Source organism: Colius striatus, chromosome 3 (assembly GCF_028858725.1).
Source record: "Colius striatus isolate bColStr4 chromosome 3, bColStr4.1.hap1, whole genome shotgun sequence".
Lineage (NCBI taxonomy): Eukaryota > Metazoa > Chordata > Aves > Coliiformes > Coliidae > Colius > Colius striatus.
In genome coordinates, this window is record NC_084761.1 from 88,595,237 (window position 1) to 88,616,152 (window position 20,916).

The 20,916-nt window shown below is 38.3% G+C and overlaps 2 protein-coding genes across 4 annotated transcripts in view; one reads left to right on the plus strand and one right to left on the minus strand.

Annotated features, from left to right (window-relative positions):
* The window catches only part of ACOX3 (acyl-CoA oxidase 3, pristanoyl), a 42,302-nt gene extending 41,630 nt beyond the window's left edge, over window positions 1–672 (minus strand). For 2 of the 3 annotated variants that reach the window (XR_009818473.1, XM_061993278.1), the window contains exon 1: window positions 609–652. The gene's annotated coding sequence lies outside the window, so the exon portion shown is untranslated. Of the gene's footprint in view, window positions 1–608 lie in introns of all 3 variants that reach the window. The other variant, XM_061993280.1, reaches the window with a different exon arrangement.
* Window positions 673–699: 27 nt separating this feature from the next.
* Window positions 700–18,124, plus strand: TRMT44 (tRNA methyltransferase 44 homolog). The gene is made up of 11 exons (XM_061993282.1): window positions 700–1,150; window positions 2,400–2,517; window positions 3,147–3,366; window positions 4,556–4,624; window positions 7,386–7,493; window positions 8,866–8,937; window positions 12,131–12,237; window positions 12,862–13,045; window positions 13,689–14,079; window positions 14,945–15,061; window positions 17,869–18,124. Exons 1-11 carry the CDS (start codon window positions 715–717, stop codon window positions 18,099–18,101), a joined length of 2,055 nt encoding a protein of 684 aa, XP_061849266.1. The 5' UTR covers window positions 700–714; the 3' UTR covers window positions 18,102–18,124.
* Window positions 18,125–20,916: the final 2,792 nt, after the last annotated feature.

The window sequence follows — 20,916 nt, forward strand, 5'->3', positions numbered from 1 at the left end:
CAGCTGCCCAGAGAGACAACACCAGAGAGGTTAAAGTAACTGAATTCAACTACTCCTCTGAGTCCTTTGAGGTTTCATTGCAAATTTGTTATTAGAACTCAGGAAGACAACTCCTTTTTGCTCGGAAACAAAACAAAACCAAACAAAACAATGTAATATACTGTGGTTTACTACAAAAAAAACCCCACTCCCTTGAAGTGTCGGGCATCTGGGGGCCTGTCAGGTTGTCACTTGTTCCCAGTTCCGAGTCCACTTTTTCTGCGACCTGATCTAGGTGAACCTGCTTTTGCGGGGATTGGACTAGATGATCTCTAAAGGTCCTTTCCATCCCTACCATTCTACGGTTCTAAGGCGTTTCTACGCCGAGATACCGCAAGAGTCGTAATAACGATAGACCTCCCTCAACAAAACTAGAAGTGTGGTAAAACCCCTGCAGCCTACACTTGCTGTAGGCGGTTCCCGTCACAGCACCGCAGCGGTACGGCGCCCCGGGGAGCACTGGTGGGAGGTGCTGACCGCCCGCCCTGCCCGAGGCCGTGAGCCGGACAGCCCGCCTCCGCGCCGCCTGCCGCTTCACAGCCCGGGCCTAGGGCGAAGGCAACCCTTACCTGCCTGCGGCCACTGCCGTCCCCGCCTCAGGAACTGACGAGATCAGCCTGCGACGCGCCCCGCCCCGTCCCACCTCTTCCTCCCCCGGAACGCGGCGGGGCGGCCATGGGGCTTGTGGGGAGGACGACGGTGCGGGATGGCGGCGTCGCGCTGCCTCACGGCTTCTGGGCAGCGGTGCGTGTCTGGCTGGAGAAGCCACAGGTAGCCAACAGGCGACTGTGCGGAGCCGCCGTCGAGGCGGAGGGGCTGGTGCCGCTCGGCGAGTCTGGGGAAGAGTCCGTCCCCCTCGCCGCCGGCTGCCAAGGGGGGAGCGGCGGCGGCCGGGAGGGGCGAGCGGCGCCGGCTGCCGAGCTGGGCCGGCTGTGGAGGGAGGTGCGCGGCCAGCTGCCGGCGGGGCACGGGCAGCTGCCGCCGCCGCCTCTCACGCCCTGGGGCGGGCAGGGCTGCCGCTCCGAGCTGCGCGCCGTGCTGAGGACCCTGCTGCCCCGGGGGCGGCCCGCCGGCCTGCCCGCCCTGCTGCCGAAGGAGCTGGCGGTCCAAGGTGAGCGGGAGCCCGGCCCCGAGGCGGTGAGAGAGGGCGGGATGCCGAGCCCCAGCTCCTGCGCGGAGGGCTGTTTTGCTAATGAGAGAAATACGTTTTGTTGGGTTTTTTTCCCTCCTTCTAATGGGAATGCTGGTGGATTTTTGTCCTTGTGTGCTTAGATTTTATCTTTTCCCGGTAGTTGTTTTTGTGCTAGGCAATGTCAGGAGTTGAAATACAAATTATAGAGGACAAACACCTGTAGGACTCTGGTTTACACGACTGCCGTTTCAGCCTTAAGAAAGGAAAACAGAGTAAGAACTAATGTGTTACATATAAGGTACAGCTGAGATTAGAAAGCTACTTAGGGAAGCCAAGCACTCTGCTCCTGAGGAAGAAGTGTAGAGAAGGCTGATTTTCCGACTGTTAGGAAGGACTGTCATCCTGCAAGCTCCTGTAGTGAGTAAGCTGCCCACACAAGAGCACTGCTTGTACTACAAACCTAATTATGGGCTTGTAAGCAGTGACAGTAGCCCTGGAAAATGCAGTTAATGGAAAAAATGGAGGCAGCTGTGGCACCTGTCTGTCTACTACATCATATGATATAAGGAAACATAGGGTAGAGGCTGACTCTTTTTTAAGATAGAAGAATTCTTGATGTGCATTAGAGTACTAATGTTTTGAAGTGAATTGTAATGTCAGGAACAAATTTACAATTCCAAAAGACCTATAATCTTATATGGAGGACAGCTGACTTGGGATGCTTTTGTAGCTTATGGTTCTTTGATGCTTTAAAGAAAAGTATCGTACTTTCTAAAAAAAAAAAAAGTACATATTGCAGTACTAATAATACTATTTTTTTCTATATTGCACGGAATGTTTATGAAATACTGACATGATCTGTAAGTTTCTATTAATTTGGAATATGCTTCCCAGGACTGGATTTACTGTGGGGCAGGGAAAAGCAGCAGTTTTGTGCTAGAATCGTCATTTTAAAGTAGATTGAAAGTGAGTGAATAGTTTTACGGATCAGCTTTTGATATTTTGGAAACATGATTCATCAGGATGCTGAATTTTGAGAATTCAGGCAGTTCACTAGTTTCAGATGTAAGACACACCCAGAAATTGATCTACTCTTAGTATTTTAGCTGTTCCTGTGTTGTTCTACATCCTACCTCCCTAGTTTGCACTTAAGGTGGTATGGAAACAAAAGTTTACTTTGGTGTTAAGCAGGGTGGAATAACATATCACTATTTGCATATCTTTTCAGATGTTTACAATGGAACTGTCACCTTTCTGCCTTTGGAGGAAAATGGTGAAGGAAAATACCAGATTAAAAAGTGCAATATTTATCAAATTCAACTTACACACTTAGAAGATGAGGAGTGGTAAGTCCTGAGAATTAGAGAAGAAGCAACCACTAAGTTATTGTGAGGATCTATGTTTTAATACTGGTATCTAGGTGATTTGGTTTGTGGAATTTTCTGCTTGATTACCAAATGACTGTGGTGGAAAGGCTGAGGGAGTGGATGCTCTTGAGCTTGGAGAAGAGGAGACTGAGAGATGTCCTAATTAATGTTTACAAATATGTAAAAGATCGGTGTCAGGAGGATGGAGCCAGGCTATTCTCAATGATGGCCAATGAGAGGACAGGGGCAATAGGTACAAGCTGGAACATAAGAGATTCCAAAGAAACACGAGGAAAAACTTCTTCACTGTTCAGATGAGCGTGGGAATGGGCTGCCCAGATGGGTTGTGGAATCTTCTTCTCTGGAGACATTCAAAACCCACCTGGATGAGTTCATGTGTGACCTACTGTAGGTGGCCTTGCTCTGGCAGGGGGATTGGACTATCTATGCTTTTATCTATTACATCTTTCCTTATTCTCTGATGTATTTTTATGTCTCTGATTGATCTGCTGGTTTTCTTTACTTAATTGTTGTTTTCTCTCTCTTTCACATGACTCAAATAATTAAATATACTCTACTTAAACAAAGCTTTAATTTTGTTTTTAAAGGTCTGTGTCTATTGTAGCTCTATATCCAGAAGACTGGTTTTCAGATGGAATTGCATACCCCAAACTAACATGGCTTGGAAATGAACTTTTGTCCAAGCTGGCTAAATGGTCTGTGGAGCAAAAGACCAGTGAGTTTAAAAGTACGCTCTCACTCATTTCTGTAGCAAAATACAGCAAGGTTTATCAAGACCTTAAAGAAAAATACAAAGAGATGGTAAAGGTAAGTTTAGCAATAAATGCAGTAATAATTTGTTTTCATTTTTGGTGCTATTTGTTTAGTGAAATTGCTTATTTCACTATTTTTTATTGTAAAGGAAGTAATGTACTTGAAATGTATTATGGTTTTGTGCTTTTGTTGGAATTATTTTTTAGGGTTATCTGTGTAAAAAACCCTATTTAGTATTTGGAAGAACTGAGCTGGAAAAGCAAATTTTGAGGGCCACAAATCTGGAGAAGCTAGATGGTTTCCAGAATATATCCTTTCTGATAAGTAAGCAGTAGGTCAGTGGATGTAAATACTAAGTCACCCATACTCGAAGGCATAAATAAAGAACTTTCTTCAAAACCTGCTACAGTCTGGAAACAGCACTGTTTAGCAAGTAGATTAAATTTCCAATTATTATTCTTAAATTTGAATGCTATATTATTATGCACTTGAGTTAGAGGGGCTGTGCTGTGTTCTTTTTACCTAGGGATCCTGAAAAACAGTGATCATCTTAAATGTTGTATGAAGTAGTGCCTATGTTACTTCATAATATGCAGTAAATGGTTTTGTTAAACCTATTGTGAAAATGTTGAAAGGTTTCTCTATTAAAAGATACATGTGAGAAAAATTGGACTTGTGAGTAAAGTAGCAGTTCAGTTTTTAGCTCTGAGAGTTAGTGTAGTGTTGAGTATTTTAATCATTGTTTCAGCGATTCATTTACAAAACAGGGATTATATTCCCACTGTCTGTCTTCCTACTTCAAATGTTGATTCTTCCTTTTCTGTGGTGCCATGATAATTCTGTGCCTGTTACATTGTAAGAATAAATCTACAAATGCTCTTGCTATCATCTTGCACACACCAGAAATAATAGAAGCGTTTTTCTTCTGAGAGAGTTCAGCAAAAAGATACATGCTCTGTTACAGAACAGATGCAGCAGTTTACTTGGGACCTGCACATATGGATCCATAATGTTCTTGGAAACTATTGATTGGATGACAGCAGACATTCTTTGTGTCATGGTTGTTTTGTGTGACTCACAAAGTTGGTCTTTATTCTTTGTGTGTATTTTTAATGAGGTTAAAATGGAAAATCCATGAAGTGCAGAAACCTATTGAAGTGGATGAGTATCCAGATTATTGAGTGCTTTTTGAAGTAAGTCAGATGGTGCAAAAAAATATTGTTTACTATTTTTTTTTCTGAAGGTGTGGCCTGAAGTGACAGATCCTGAGAAGTTCGTTTATGAAGATGTTGCCATTGCCACTTACTTGCTGGTAGGGAACTAATTGCCTAATAATATTCTCTAAGATTCTTATTCCTAATAATAGAAACTCTGTAAGAAAAAATGAGTATTTTCATTTTATGACTGTTGCTTTTAAAAAAAAAAAGAAAATACCTGAATTTATTATAGGGATACAAAGCAAAAGGAAAGAGGTAGCAGAAAGGCTGTGTTTTCTGGGTTTTGGAGGTTAATTTTTGGGTTTTTTGTTTGGAGATTCTTTCTTTGCTATTATTTAAGCAGAGAGACGATATTCTTACTAAACTATTTTCAGTTGTAACTTAAAGTAGAATTCATATCTGTAATTATTAAAGTTGTGTTTATATTCTAATGTTCTTTGGTAGTATGGTCAACAGCATTTCAGGAATTTATAATAAATAATTACAGAAGGTAGGCATTTTTTAGCAGGACTGGAAAAAAAACTAATGTGATAAAGCAAGGGGAAAATGAGTAGATTTTGTTTTTTGTACTGCTGTAGGCCATAGAAGTCAGCACAATAACAATGAAAATTAAGTTTAGGGGGATACTAAAACTTCCTTTTAAAGATATGATGAAGATTTACAGTCCTCTGTCACAGGAAGTTTGACCTACATAGACAAGATACATTATTTTTTAAGTGATAAAGTAAAAAGCACTAATATAACAGAAAATTAGTGGTTAGATGGACTGATTTGGAACTTTATACATACTTCTTCCACTTCTTAATTTTATGCTAAAGGGTTTTCATTGCTATGCCTTTCCCTGAGTCAGCTCAAATCCAATCTTCAAATGCAGTAAGGCCAGCTGTAAATGCTAGGGATGCAGGTAAATGCTTGGTGTAGTTTTCTAAGGCACCTACCTACTTAAGAATCTTTGAAAATTCTGCCACCTGCAGTCAATAGAAACTTTCAAGGTTTTACACAGCATCAAAATGTGTTACTATATAGACACATAAATATGTTTGACTACAATCCCAAGTGCAGTAGAAGCACTTGAAGTATAATATAGATACCCCTTATGTCTTCTCTAAATCAGTATTTTTAAGTTAGATCATTCACAGAACTCGTTGAGGACCAGTTTATTTTGATACTTCAGTGCTTAAACTTAGAACCCTGGTTTGTCTTCCCATTAATATTTTTTCAACTTATTTTTTGAGGAAACCTGAGTGACCTAAGCTGCTCTGAAAATCTTGATTAATGAGTGTGACAACTTCTCACATCAGAAGAATTGCCATTATGAAGTCAGATAGTTGGACTGGATCATTGTAGGTCCCTTCCAACTGAGCTATTATGGCTTGTGGAAGGAACTATGTAATAAACTTATCTTTTACCACTCTGATAGTATTAGATGTTGAAAATTAGCAAATTAGTTGAAGCCACAAGAAAATTCTGTGATGACAGAAATTTTATGCGCGAGTGTTAGTTTATAATGGTGATGTATTTTAGTTGATGTAGTCTTGAAAAAGTTATGAGAATTGTGCAATACCTGGCACAGTTATCGATATAAAAGTGATAAAAGAAAGCATAAAGTATGGTACTAATAGTTTAACACCCTTGCAAAATTTTCAGGTCTCTATATGATGGTATATAATAACTGATTATTTAGAAGTTTGTTAAAGAGGTGGTTAAGAGAAGGTGTCAAATTTTTATAGACCATGTTATCTGATCACATTTTTCTCTGCATTCATATTAAGATCACTCACTGTCTAGGAACATGGCCAGAGAAGTAGCTATTCAGTTTGCAGTGTGAGAAACTCAGCAGTGGATAGAGGATAGGTGTCATCCGTGTAGGAGGTGATTAGGGATTTCTGATACACAGTCTGGACTGTAAAAGTGCAATGGTTGGTACAGTAAAAATGTAAACACAGCCTGATAATCTCATGGATAATCTAAAACTTCTTTCCCTTTAGCAACACTGATAAACAAGTTACAGTGTTAGAAATATTAGATTTTGTGGTTAAATACTCTTGAGGATTATTGTTAGTCATAGTAAAAAATAAGTGTGCAGAGTTGATGAATGTGTGCTGTGTGGCTTTCCATTGAGGAAAAGAGAGTTTAACAGTGACAGAAATTAATTTGTGCCTTACAGACAAACTTGGAATTATTAACTGATTGTGAGTTGCATAACTGTAAACTGCATAACTATTCATATAAAGACCAGGGACTACAACTGGGCTAAAAGCTTTTGGGGTACCTTTAGCTGATGTGGATTTTGGGGCAGCTCACTGTTGCTAGGTAGCAAGGTTTACTTTGTTCAGTAGAAAGTAACATTACTAACGTGTACTAATACACAGCCAACTGATTACAAAGAACATTGTTTTGGGTTTATTTTCAGCTCTGCCACCAGTTCTTTCTTTAATACAGTGGATATGAATGCTTCCTCTGGTACTTACAGAGACAGTGGTGAAGTTTACTTGTTACTTCCCTCTCTTCCTTTGTTCATCTCTTGTGCACTTTGTTTTAGAGGCTGGTTTTACGTTTAACCCCAGTCTAGCCCAGGGTTGTATAGCCTTGTGTAATTTCAATTTGCAGTGACTCAGAAGGCAGTGGAAGATGTGCTTAGCACTTTTGTTAATTGCAACATAGTTTCTACCCCTCTCCATAAACAGTTTTAGTGGTTTTGGGTTTGGTTCTTTTCAAGTTATTTTCTCTGTGAGTGAATGCCTTCTGTTACATCTGCATTCTCTCCCAGCTTTCTCCTTTCATGCCAATAACCTTTACTTTCTTGCAGGGAAACCAGAGAGCAGAAATTTCAAAAGTTTTGTTTTCTTGTTTTAGATTCTTTGGGAAGAAGAGAGAAAGGAAAAGGGACTGATCGAGAAACAATCATTTGTAGATCTTGGATGTGGAAATGGCCTGCTGGTTCATGTTCTGAATAACGAAGGGGTAAATAGAGTATTTATTTAAAATAAGAATTTTGAAATTGAGATAAACAATATTCTTATTATGCTTTCCTTTTTTTTTTGGTGTGCAAATAGCAAGAATTCAGTTAATTTATGTTGCTAAAATGGTTGCGAGGAGAGAAGCCTAACAGAGCTTTAGAAACCTTTCACTTATCTATTTTTGGTGCAGGCCAATTCAATTCAAGGCTATTTTTTGGAGGTAAGAAACTGAGGGGGGAAGGAAGTAATGTTGTAATTTAGTTATGCTGTAGACAAAACAAAAAGGAAAGGGAAACCATGAAGATTCTCTTACAATATGTTTTTAATGAACTTAGGAATTGAATTCTACTTGTTATGTCCTGAAAATGTTTTTCTGTACCTTTAAAAACAATCCTGGGATTTGTTAATTGTGAAAATGCCTAACCACATATTGTGCTTGTGGGAGTGAAAATGTGTCAATAGCAAAACTGAGTTTCTTGAGACATAGTTTGTGAAACAACAACAACAAAAGTGAGGTTGAATAAAATCTAGTGATGTTAGATCTGTCTGTTTCAGAAAATTGTATTTTCCACTTTTGGGAGAATGTGTTAAAATTTGTAGAGGAAATTTGTATCTCCTATTTGATCAATAGATGTCGTTGAAGGAGGGGAGGACATCCCAAATTCTCCAACACAAACTATACTTGCATAGCCAGAAAAAATTGATCTAATACAAAATGCTTTGTTCCCTGTAGACTTTCTCTTTGTACATCATTAGGTCATCACTGCTGTAGCACTGACTGTCAAAAAAATCACGTGTGAGAGTTCTATGGGACTTTTTTTTGTAATTGATTCTGGTTAGTACTGCACAGGGCTCTTGTTAGTTATACATTCTTTGTTGCGTTAGTTTCCATTCCTATTTCCTCCTCCCATCAGTCTGCACAGAGAAAATGTGTTTGGACTCAAGCAGCCTTATTGACTTCAATGGTTAAAGGGTGCCTTTCCACTGAGGACTGTTTAGAATAGCACTCTGAGCCCTGTGGATGCTACAGTAATAATGACCTTATGAAAGATTTTGATATTTTAAAACTAAATGAAAACCAATACCTCTGTGTTTGCTTTTGTAGAGATCCACATTTTTAAGAGCATTCTCATTAAGTGTGCCCAGATACAGCTTCAAACCAGATATATTGTTGATGGTTCCTGGCCTTTCCCTTCATGTTTTAGAGGAGAAACAAGGAATTGTATTCAGGTTCTGCCTGATAATGGTGAAACTGTGTTTCGTTGTGTCTTGATCTGAATGAAATAATCTGTGTTAACGCATACAATTAGTGAAACTCTGTAACAATTTCTACTAAGAGTAATACTTTAAATGATTTTTTTTTTCCAATATTTCAGCATTCAGGTAGAGGAATTGATGTGAGGAGAAGAAAAATATGGGACATGTATGGACCAGGAACTCATTTAGAGGTATTATGCAAATGTATGTCGCCCTTACTGATTTCAAACTTTACTCATTTGTTCATTACTTCAAGGTGTGTTGGTGCAAATGTAATCACACATAACAGGTTACAGACAGTCAACTGGACTCATCTGTGGGTTTGATATGATGCCACCCGTATGTCCTTTGGGGCTGTAAACTAAATTGTAAAGAAAGTTGAAAGCAATGCTTTATTATATCCTTGCATATTAGCAGCTTAGTTATTTTTCAGCAAGATTAGTGTGATTTCTTACTGCATGCACAGACATGCACACCACAAAGCAATCTTTGATTTTACTGAAAGATCAATATTAAGCAGCTTTACTTGCACTACTGTACTTCATAAAAAATTAATATCTAAAGTATTTGAGTATAGTATCCGTAATATAATATAGTATCCAGAGTTTTGAGTAGTCTGTTCTTTAAAGTAATCCTGACATTACGTGTTATGTGCTCTTCTGGGGACAAAATTGTTCCTGCACCTGAGAAAAGCCCATCCTTTGCTGTGCTGAATTGTAAATAATTGCAATAATAGCCTTCAAATTAATGAACAGAAAAATTAGTCTGAAAGAGGGATTATACTTCAAGCTCCCCATTAGCATTGTTATGAGAACGGGTATACAGAAACATTCACTGACTTTAGCTGTTCTTGGTCTGATACTCATTAAAGTGTGGTATTGATAAACAGTTGCTTATTGGAGCTGAGGTGTTCCTGGCTTCTCGTTCACTAGACTCCTAAAATTTCTCAAAAAATTGTTCTCTCAGAAAACTCCCAGCTTCCAATATACTAAAAGAGTTTTCCATTTGTCATAGTAGTTTTGTTTAAGTTCAATATATCTTTGAATGCTAACAACTTAGCTTAAATTAATAAAAGACCATCCGTTCTCACAGAGGTGGAGCTTTCACAGGTTTTTGCAGCCTACTCTTTACCACCCTTCCATTTTGGGTACACATTGCCAAAACTGCCAGATTCCTTTGCTGCAGTGTGCAGCTGAATCTTACCAAAAGGCTTCAAGAAACAATCCAAAATGTCAAGCTGTGGTGCTCCTTCATTCCTGTTGTACTGAATTAAGTCACTTCTGATCATACCATAAAGCACCTTCTCTTTTCCTTGGTGTTATGTATTCTTTTTTCTGCCTATGTGTCTGTACTGTAGAACTCTTTGAACTTTGTACATTCATTTCATATTAAGGTCTGGCTGTTTACAGTTTCTCAGATTTCTTGAATCATAGGGAAACTTCTGAGCGTCAGCTGGCACTCTCTGCAGCATGGAGGAGCAAAACAGAAGAGGATGAGTTTTGTCCTTTTTTTTTAAAGGAAATAAAAAATTAAAGAGCCTTGAAAAAGCCAGACGAAAACAACACAAATATCCAAAATATGCATATAAGGAAAAGAGTAATTTGTGTGGGAAGGAGTTATATAACAAACAGGGAAGGTAAAATGATTTTGCAAGGCTCCTGTAGCCACAGGAGCCACAGAAGGAGAGAGCATCTGCTTGCAGCCTTTTGTTAACCCTCAAAGCTAATTTTGTTTTGATCTTTACTTAAAGCATGAGGTTCAGGGTAGATCTTGCCATCTGTGACATTCAGTGCCAATACTAACAATATAAATGCATGTAACAGGTGGCACCAAACTGCTGTCAGACATGGTGAATGCAAATTTGATTATGAGTGACTGTCAAAATGTGGAGTGTGGCACTGATAATTCATGCTAAACCTAAATTGAACAATCAAAACTAGGTAGTGTAGGAGCAACTTGTTTCATCAGCCCTAAGTAAACATTTATGAAACACTTGGTTTAACATCTACTAAGCTGCCAAAAAGAATTTTGTTACATATATTATCTAGGAATGTATATACAGAACTAAAAATGATCAGAGATGTAGTACTCAAGGGAACATTTTAATACCATAGTGATACTTCAAACATCTCGCACAGTGCTTTCTGAAGTGAGTATTTGGGATGTAATAAAGATAGTCTGAGATTTCTGAACTTCACTAATAAGTGGTGTTTGAGCTTTTTAATTCCTATATAGATACTACTTTGCATATACATGTAAATTTTGAGCTTTTGAAACATGTATTTTGTATATAAAAAGAAAGTATGAGCATCATTTTCAGGGCTTTTTCTAAAGCTCTGTGGACATTCAGATGTAAGACTTCTTTTTTTCACATCTGCCAATAATTACTTTGAGATCCATGCATGTTTTTAGAGAAGAGTGTATGCTTCCATAGTATCAACATCTTTAAGTACTTGCTTTGCTGAGCTTAGTTCAAGGTAAGAAAACATGCATAAGAGACAAACAGTGAAGGCCTCTGGAAATTTTAAAAGGGAGAAATCATCCTGTTTGGTGGTTGAGTTTGGGTTTGATTTTTTTTATGTGGGGTTGGTGGTTGTTCTTTTTGAAGAATCTCAGGATTGGGTATTCTTGAGACTAATAACTATTCAGAGAGTCAATACTGTGGTGGCGAGGCTTCTGTGCTGATGTCTCCTCCATCTATATATATTGAATTAACAAAGTACTATTCTAAAGGCCACTGAAGAAGCACTTCTTTCTCTAACCTGTTTCTTATTTTTGCTCCTGATTTTACATGCATCATAAGGTGTTCTTGATACAAATTTGAAGGAGGTGGCATGCAACATAAGAGGGAAAGTGTTAGGCTGGATCAGGTTTATTACATGTGGATGATAGGGAGTGAAGACTGGTTGATGACTTGTATGTTACAATTTTATTTGGGAAGATCCTATGAAAGAAGAGAAGATAGTAGTGAAGCTATGTTCTGATTAATTGCTGTGTGACTCCTAGGACTGTAAGACATAGCAAGTTACATCGTTCTCTGAAAAACTAAGTCCCAACATACGTGTGACATAATGATGATGTCAAAAAATAACCCAATGTATGATATCTGTTTACAAATGTTTAGAATGCTAGATGTCTTAATCAGAATTGTTACTCCACTCTTTGACCAATATTTTGTGGATAGCCGTTGTTAAATTGCTTCTTTGTAGCTAGAAAAATTACTATCTGAAAAAGTGCAGATTGTGGAAAATTTTGTCCTGTGTTCTCATTCACTTTGTACTTGTCAGCTTGTATATTTTATATTGTTGCTTAGTGGTTTATTGACAAATACATTTGAAGAAACCTGTAAGAAAATTCACTTAATGTATTGTTTGTTTTTTTTAGGAATCTACAATCGTGCCAGGTGACAATCATCTCTTTCCAGATACTGACTGGCTCATAGGAAACCATTCAGATGAACTGACACCGTGGATACCTGTAATTGCAGCTAGGTATTTGCAGAGGGAGGGGAGTGGGAGGGAAGGAATTTAAAAAAACCCAAAACAAAGCAAAACATTATTACCTACCAGAGCTTGGTGAAAACTGTCACTTCTCTAGCCACAGCTGCTGTCTGTGCAGGACTTGCTACTTTTTATGCCAATTGATTATTTTAACAAAATGTTTCTCTTCCTATGGAGAGGCACAGGTGTGGTGTTTACTCTCTCATAGAATTCAGTACAGCATTTTCCTTTTGAAGTTCAAAAAGCATAATTCACTTTGATTCTTTAGCTGAGAATCTGATGTTTTTGTTGTTGTTTTTCTTTTTGTAAACACAATTGCTGTTGGTTCTCCCTTTCCTTGAACCATTGTACTCTTCACAGCCAGCTGCAATAATTTAATTTCTAGAGATTTAGTCAAGAAAACAAGTTGGCACAGTCATTTGCTATAGCAAATACTTTGTGATACAGTATTTTTGATTATGCTAATAGATATAGAAGAAAATATAAATATTGTTTCATGAAGTTCTTTCACTTAATACAATTTTTCATAATTGTTTATATCTAATGGTTATTTGTTGAATTTGTGTGTTCTCTGAAATAACTTTCCATTCAGCAGTTCATTATCCTTCCCTGTAGGTCTTCCTATTCATGTTGTTACTTTGTGCTGCCATGTTGCTTCTTTGATTTCCATGGAAAATACAGCCGAAGACAAAGCAAGAAAACTCAGTACAGAGAATATCTTGATTTTATTGCCCAAGTGGGACTTGTGTGCGGCTTTGATGTGGAAGAAGATTGCCTTAGAATTCCATCAACAAAAAGGGTAATTTTTGACTGTGTAGATCTTTTATTCTTTTTTTTTTTAAGCTGCTAGCTGTCTGAAACATATGGGTGTTTGTTCATTACTACTGTTGTAAGATTAGACTATAGTTGGTTGGATCACTTGAGATAACATGCTCTGAAGACAGACTAAAAATACTCATTGTTTTCTCAGGTGTTTTGCTTTTGGTATCATAGGTAGAATCCTAAAAAAAAGAGTAGAAGGTTTTATGGTTATTTCTTGTGCCACTCTAGAGGGTGGAAAACTTGTCAAACTGATTTTTTTGTGCCTTAATTTTTCCAACTGCCTGTGTTGCTTACTTGTACTTAATTTTGCTGTCTTTCATGTCTGAAATGTTTTCAGAATAGGAAGAGGTGTCCAGCTTTAGTTTTGTAATTTGGGAGTCAGAAGCAATCTTTTTGCTCTGTGCTTTTATGGCATGATGGATTATGGTTTGATTACTGGATTTCTTCTGAGACACCAATATCCAAAAGCTAAAGTTAAAAACCCTCAGATGTTAATAAGCATTGAGCTTGAATGGATATCTCCTGTAGGTAGATTTAGAAGCCTCCATGAGACCCGTGGATGCTGGGGAACTGTGTCTGAGACTGTATAAATAGTGATACAACTGTTTCTACTAAAATAGGTATGCCTCATTGGAAAAAAAAGGACCTTTCCACCTACAGATTATGCTCTGATTGACAAGCAGATTACACGGTATATCAATAATCGTCAGACCTGTGCTGTGGTCACATGTGACAGAAGAGTTGGACTGAATCACAGGGATCGCTCAGATGATGTATGCAAAGAAATGGGTTCACAACTTCTTGAAAAGGAAACTGAGACTGCTGATCCAGTGTGGATGCCTGGATTTCAACCCAGAGAAAAAGTAGAACAAATCAGAAATTGTGCTTCCCTCCCTCGGGATTTTGTAGATGAAGTGGTTCTCAGTGTGGCAAACTTGCTGTTAAATGCAGCCCCTCAAAAATCGTGTTCTAATATGGATGGTGGAGATATGAATACCTGGAATCAAGGAGGTGAGATTGTCTTTCCTTTACATTACCTTTTTCTGGTAAAGGATATATTTTCTGATGAATTTACATATTTGTAAATTTAGTAAGTGAAATAGGAAATACCAAGAGCAGTACAGTAGCAATCAAAGACTGTTTTTTCTGCCATGTTTTGTTGCACACTGGGATGCAAACAAGGCATATAAGAATATTTTGAAATTGATATTGGGATAGTACTTAAGTACTATGAGAAAATCAATTCTTATTAATAACCTGAGACAAGAACTCTTCCTCATTTACCAGAACAGAATGCTTCTTTTCGGAGATAATATTAAGTTTCTTTTTGGAGCATCACATAATAATTAGCTGTAATTCTGTTAGGAACTGTGTATTAAATGCTTTGAAATGCCATTTGGTTATGACATTATTAGGAATTTTTAGCTTAGTCTTAAGAAGAAAAAGAATAGAGGTTACTGTTGATATTATGAACATTCCCTTAGTTCTCACTGCTACTATCTTTCCATTTTCCTCCATTTTTGTTATTTATTCACTCTACTTTGTTGTGTTACTGTCACAAGAGATCCTGTGAGTCATCAGACAATGAGGGTTATCCACTACTGGAAACAAAGCAGGGAAAATAAAAAACTGTGTCTTAGTATGGAATACCATTCTATGATTCTATGAAATTTTGACTTGAGTTCTGTAGAATGAAAACTACTATTTTACAGATAATATACATCTAAAACAAATCTCTTGCATGGTGTTGGGAGTACAATGCTGCTGAAGTACTGGTTCATAGATTCTGCTTATATTCATTAACTTCTATATAAGTAAAAATTTCTTTATGTTTATAGATACACTTTTTAAATAGCTATACAATTACTTATTGCAGAAAGCCTTTCGCTGAAGGAAGTAGCAGAACACTTAAATAAAGACACTTTAAAAAGGCTAAAGAGCGAATATGGAGGCCTGCAAACACTACTCAAGAACAATCATCAAGTATTTGAAGGTAAGGAATGTTTTTTCTTCCTTTTATTTTTCCATATTTTATCTTCTCTACATGCTCAACTGAAGAAGCACTATCATGGTGGGTTTTTTAACTGCTTTCCATACCTTTGGGGAAAACTGAATATTGTTCGTGCTTATTACTCCAAGATACTGATAGTAACTTTTTGAATGAGATTGGTAAGGAATCTATCAGCAAAGCATTGGTGTAGACCATCTGTGTCTCTCTGAAAACACAACCCTTCTGAAAGGAAGCCCTTTAGTTAAAGTGGCTAATTTGATGTTATTGTTTGACTTAAAGAATTTTTATTTTTCCTTTAAAGTATCTATGATTTTGGGGCTGTCAAATGCAGAGCAAGTTCACTGAAGCATTTAACTGGGACCTGTTCTGGCCTTACCAAGCCCCATAGTGTAAACGTGGACAGAAAATGAAACTAGTTTCTATAAGAACCTGTAACTGTGAGAATTGATGTGTTTTTTTTCTAGCCTGTGGTAGCATGGCAGAAAGAACTCCATAGCAAGTTTCTGTGGTTGGCTGTCTTTGTTGATAGCTGGTTTTGGGTTTTTTTTTTACTATTGTACTGTGTTGGTGGTGTGTTTTCTGTCTTTGGGGTTTTTTTGTGGTGTGTTGTGTTGGGATTTTTTTTGTCAGTGTGGAGTTTTGCAAAAGTAAGATCTAGCTTTGCAGTAAAACAAAGGTCTTCAAGGTTTTTTTGGTATTAAGGCTGCTCTAAATTTGGACATCTGTTAACTTCTTGTGTCCCAACAGTTCTACATCATCTATAAAATGTTGACCAACTAATCCATAGCAAATGATCCTGAGTATGCAACCTAGTTCCTTCCAGTGGTTAACTTTGGCAAGTGTAGCATCCATTAAGGATTTCTGTACACTTGGCAGTTCTAAAATGTGAAGCCATATTGAAATCCTTTTCAGTTACCATCTATTGAAAAGAGTTGATCATACTGCATTTATTATGTGCCTGAATTAATTCCCTGGCATTAGGGATTCCTCGTACATGGAATGAGCATTTTAATTTGCCATAGATGCTGTCTGCACACTACCCCTGAAAAAGACTAGGATTAAGGCCAATTGACATCAAATGGAAACTCCCTGGGGCTTCAGTAGAGACCATTTGATTCTTTCGTTCAGTAGCATGTCACTGTAACAAGGGGCTTTTGTCAGTGAGTGGTCTGGAAGGACATTGCTCATGCCAAAGAGAGGAACATGGCTATAGCTCTTTTTATCATCTTTACTAAAGTGTTTTCCTTTTAAAGACATGGAAAACAGATGGATGAACACATACACACGCAAAAGAAGGGATTTGGAGTAACTGCTCTGTGGCATATTCTTTTGATTAGGAGTCTTGTCCAGTACAGGATTGATTTTCTAGAAAAAAAAAAAGCTTCATCTTAAGCACTATATCTACTCATTTTTCTTCATCTTTCAAGAGAGATTTTAAAGCTTTGCTGCTGGACACACTTCTTGGATTGATTTTGTATAGGTTTTGATCTGTTTGTGTATCACAAGGAAACCTGGAGGGATGGATTCATCCAGGCTTGAATGTGTGATATGGAGCTTTCAGTGCACTTGTTACCTTTTGAGTAGCAATTATCAGAATGCAGAATGATATCAGTTAACTGTGCCAAGCTGCAGGTGTGTGATACAGAAGGTAGGATTGAAGCAAAATATGAAAGTAAAGCATGGCAACTTAGAAGGGACAGATAGTTCCCTCCTCATTTTCACTGTTGTTTTTATCTACATGTTTTTTTCTCTCTTACTAACTTCCTTTTAATTTGTGTTGTTTACACATTTAAAGAGTTGTAAGAGGTTCACAAGTCTGTGTGTACAGTCTGTGTTCCTAACACAACAAATGAGTTTAAAAAATCCAGAGTGCTGAATCTTTATTAACCAGTGATAATTCACTCTTGATTCATGTGAAGGGTTGGAATTGTCATCTCTTTGACGCAGTCAATGAACCATTGTCTTTGCAAGAGCATGTCTGTATTGAAAGTAGTACAAGACTCTTAGAATTTAAAATGATAGGGGTTGGAAGGGACCTTTAGAGATCATCTGGTCCAACCCCCCTGCAGGAGCAGGTCCACCTAGATCAGGTCACATAGGAAGGTGTCCAGGCGGGTCTTGAAGACCTCCAAGGAAGAAGATTCCAAAATCCCTCTGGGCAGCCTGTTCCACTGCTCTGTCACTCTCACAGTGAAATAGTTTTTTCTTATGTTTAAATGGAACTCTTTGTGTTCCAGCTTCATCCTGTTGCCAGACACCATTGAAAAAACACATCCCAACCTCCTGACATCCACCTGTTAGATATTTGTAAATATTAATAATATCCTCCCTCAATCTCCTCTTAGTAGATCTTTGCTGGTAATCACATTTTAAATGTGAAGTAATAAAGTTTTGAACATGGGAAGGATTACAGTTATTGATGGTTGAAACTTCCTAGTCAGGACTTGCAATCTGAATTTGGAGGATTTTAGTCTAAATGATCCTAACTGCTATATTTAAAACAAATAAACATACATCTGCAAAGAAGATACAAAGGTGCCTCGAACTATTCAGCATTACAGTAAAACATGTCACAAGGAAATCAATCAATTCTTCAGACTGTGTCTGTATTATCTTGGTTTGCTGCGCACACATTTCTGTTTCTGTACAAATGGCACATTTGGTTTTGCCTGAGTGATCCATCTGTAGAATATATATTTTATTCACAAAATGTCACTGTGCATTTTTTCCAGTGTAATTCCCATGGCTGTCTATTAACAGCTGCATTTTTGTTTGTTTTTAAATTTTAGTTCTAAATGGGAGAGTTCATATTCGTGACTGGAGAAAAGAGAAACCATCAAGGAAAACCAAGCCTGAAGTGAAACGGCGTCTTTCAGCTGAAGCATTTAAAACGCGTCTCTGTTGGTTTTTCATTCATCATCCTGATGGTTGTTCTTTGCCTTCTGAGTCTTGCCCATATGCTCATGGGACTGGGGAGTTAAGACAGTCTCAGGTTACTAAAAAGAAAAAACATATACAGTAATAAAATGCTTCCACGTATGCTTACGGTTGTGTACATAACTGAATCCACGATTGACTTTGAGACTGCCTAGACCACGAAGATCTGTATAATATGGAGGGGTTTTCCCTATTCCTGTGCATCAATTTTCCAGTTTGTTTACATGTTCTCCTGTATTTATTTTTTTAATTAACATGTGCTTTCCTGAGTTAGTATTTACCTGTGTAGCCCCTTAAATGGACTTGCAGGAAGTCAACAGTAAGTTGGAAAAAGGTGGGTTGTATTTTTTTCGTAGAATCATAGAATGGTTTGGGTTGGAAGGGATCTTAAAGATCATCTAGTTCCACCTCTCTTGCCAAGGGCAGGGACACCTTCCTCTAGACAAGGTTGCTCAAAGCCCCACCCAGTCTGTCCTTGAGTACTTCCAGGGATGGGACCGCCACAGCTTCTCTGAGCAACCAGTTCCAGTGTTTCACCACCCTCACAGTGAAGAACTTCCATAAATTTAATCTAAATCTACCCTCTTTCAGTTTGAAGCCATTCCATCTTGTCCTGTTACTGACCTTGAACAAAGTCCCTCTCCGACTTTCCCCCTTTAGCTACTGAAAGGTTGTTATGAAGTCGTCTTGGCGCTTTCTCGAGGCTGAGCAACCCCAACTCCCTCAGACTGTCTCCACAGCAGAGGTGCTCCAGCCCTCTGATCATCTTTGTGGCCTTCTCTGGACCCTCTCCAACAGCTTCATGTCCTTTGGATGCTGGAGGTCCCAGAGCTGGATGCAGTGCTGCAGGTTGGATCTCACAAGAGCAGAGTAGAGGGGGAAAATCCCTTCCCTTAACCTACTCCCCGTGGTGTTTTTGATACAGATCAGGATACAATTGGCTTCTGGACTAGAAGTGCATATTGCTGGCTCATATTCAGTTTTGCATCCACCAGGACCCCCAAGTCTTTCTCTACTACACTCTTCTCTATCCACTTATTATGCAGCCTCTAGTTGTGCTTGGGATTACCTCAACCCATGTGCAGAACCTTGCACTTGGCCCTGTTGAACTCAAGAGTTTTGCACATGCCCACCTCTCAAGCCTCTCAAGGTCCCTGGGGATGCATCCTCTCCAGCACGTCAACTGTACCACACATTTTGGTGTTATCTGCAGGCTTGCTGAGGGTGCCCTCAGACCCAGTGTTAAATGCTGCTACTCCCACTACCGACCCCTTAGTAACACCCCTCAGAAGAACACGCTTTGGAAGACCACAAATCTTCAGTTTGATTGGTTTGGTTTTTTTCTCTTTGTAGTAAATGAGGAATGAAGTACCTGTTTGGCTCATTGACGTGACAAATATGCACATAAGTCTAATGAATTAGTTTTAAAGCAACCTTTTTTTGTTATTTGTGCAATGCTGTGATAACTAGTGTAGCATCTTCTATTACTGTAGTATACTGCCTCCTTTGTTTCAGAACTCAGCAGCATGCAGATCTGTCACAGTTGCATGATGGCTGTTCCCCTTCCTGTTTGGCATCACTGCAAGTGGTAAGGCAGCCAGTAAATCTCCTGTAATTACAGAAACTTCCCTGTTGTTTGGAGAAGTGGTAAGAGAACGTTTTCACATCTAAATGCCAGCCTTATAAAATTCTGCATTTAAATGTGAAGGTAGTGAAGGCATAAAATAGCTGTACTTCATTTAAATTCTGTATCTTGCTGCTTTCTCTGTGATCCAGTCTTCAAATGGCTCTTGATCCACAAAGTGTTCAAGCATAAATTCTCAATCATTCAGGTGACACTTTCATTTTACTCCCTAGTTTATTGACGTTGCCACTCATTAGTTAATTTGACTTTGTTTTAAGGATATTTTATAGAAAGAATATGCTCACTGTTGTAGATGCCTCACAAGAATGAGAATATAAAGAGAAGTTAGGTGTCAGATTGCAATCAGAAGTGCTGGGATTTAGAGGTCTTGTATTTCCATCTGTAGATGACCCACAGTTTCATTTAATCTATGGAAATATTCTAGATTAAATAAGAACAAAAAAGCACCTTATGTTTACATTCTCCCTTAAACCTCAGTAAAGGACTGAAATTTAGTTTTTTGTCACATCCCTAAAACAGTAAAAAATATCACAAGGCAGTATTTTAACTTTTGGCTTATCTATATATAGCTTCAGAACAATCTGTTTTCTGACACATTTCAAACCAATGAAATTTTCTGTGTATGTTTCATTTGGATTGTCTGTTTGTGGTGCTATTGTCACCGCTTAATTTTTTAAATTATTAGCCCAGATTTAGAGCAAGCCCTACAAGCCCTACAGCTTGTCTGACAGTGAGTATAGGCCTCTACTTTGTAAATAACATTTGGCTGCTTGTTATGAGTTTTGGTGGATGCTTGTTCAGATTTAAAGTTTTAAATTATTAGGTCTTTGGTAGTGTTAGCATGTTTTTATGAGCTGGAATCTAGCTTTAGATATATAAAGCAGGCAACAGTGAGTAATCAATAGCTTGGATTAGGGCCCTTCTTAGGTATGCACAGTTACACAGCTCAAGGGGCAACTGATTGCACCTTGCCAGGCTGTGGAAACACCCATCTTCAAGCTGCCAGTTGGTCTTCTTGTCTGATAGCTAGCCAAACACAGTACACAATCAGAACAGTCTTCTGGAAAGCCTGCTCTGAATTTTGAATACATCAGTAATTGCTTCACTGTAGTAGCAGTAAGGAAACCATCCTCACCACTAATTGATACTGTGAGTGGGGTGTCCAGAGATACAACAGCTGAGAAATGAGAGTCTTTTTGCTTTTGATTGTAGGCTTCATGTTTGTAGGTTTTAATCCAGTGAATAAACATAGAAC

Bases quoted from the DNA above. Each gene is read 5' to 3' on its own strand.
- TRMT44 (XM_061993282.1), top strand. From the start codon at position 715: ATGGGGCTTGTGGGGAGGACGACGGTGCGGGATGGCGGCGTCGCGCTG. The intron at 4,625-7,385 runs GTAGGGAACTAA...TTCTTGTTTTAG, and splicing joins CCATTGCCACTTACTTGCTG to ATTCTTTGGGAAGAAGAGAG. The intron at 12,238-12,861 runs GTATTTGCAGAG...CCTTCCCTGTAG, and splicing joins ATACCTGTAATTGCAGCTAG to GTCTTCCTATTCATGTTGTT.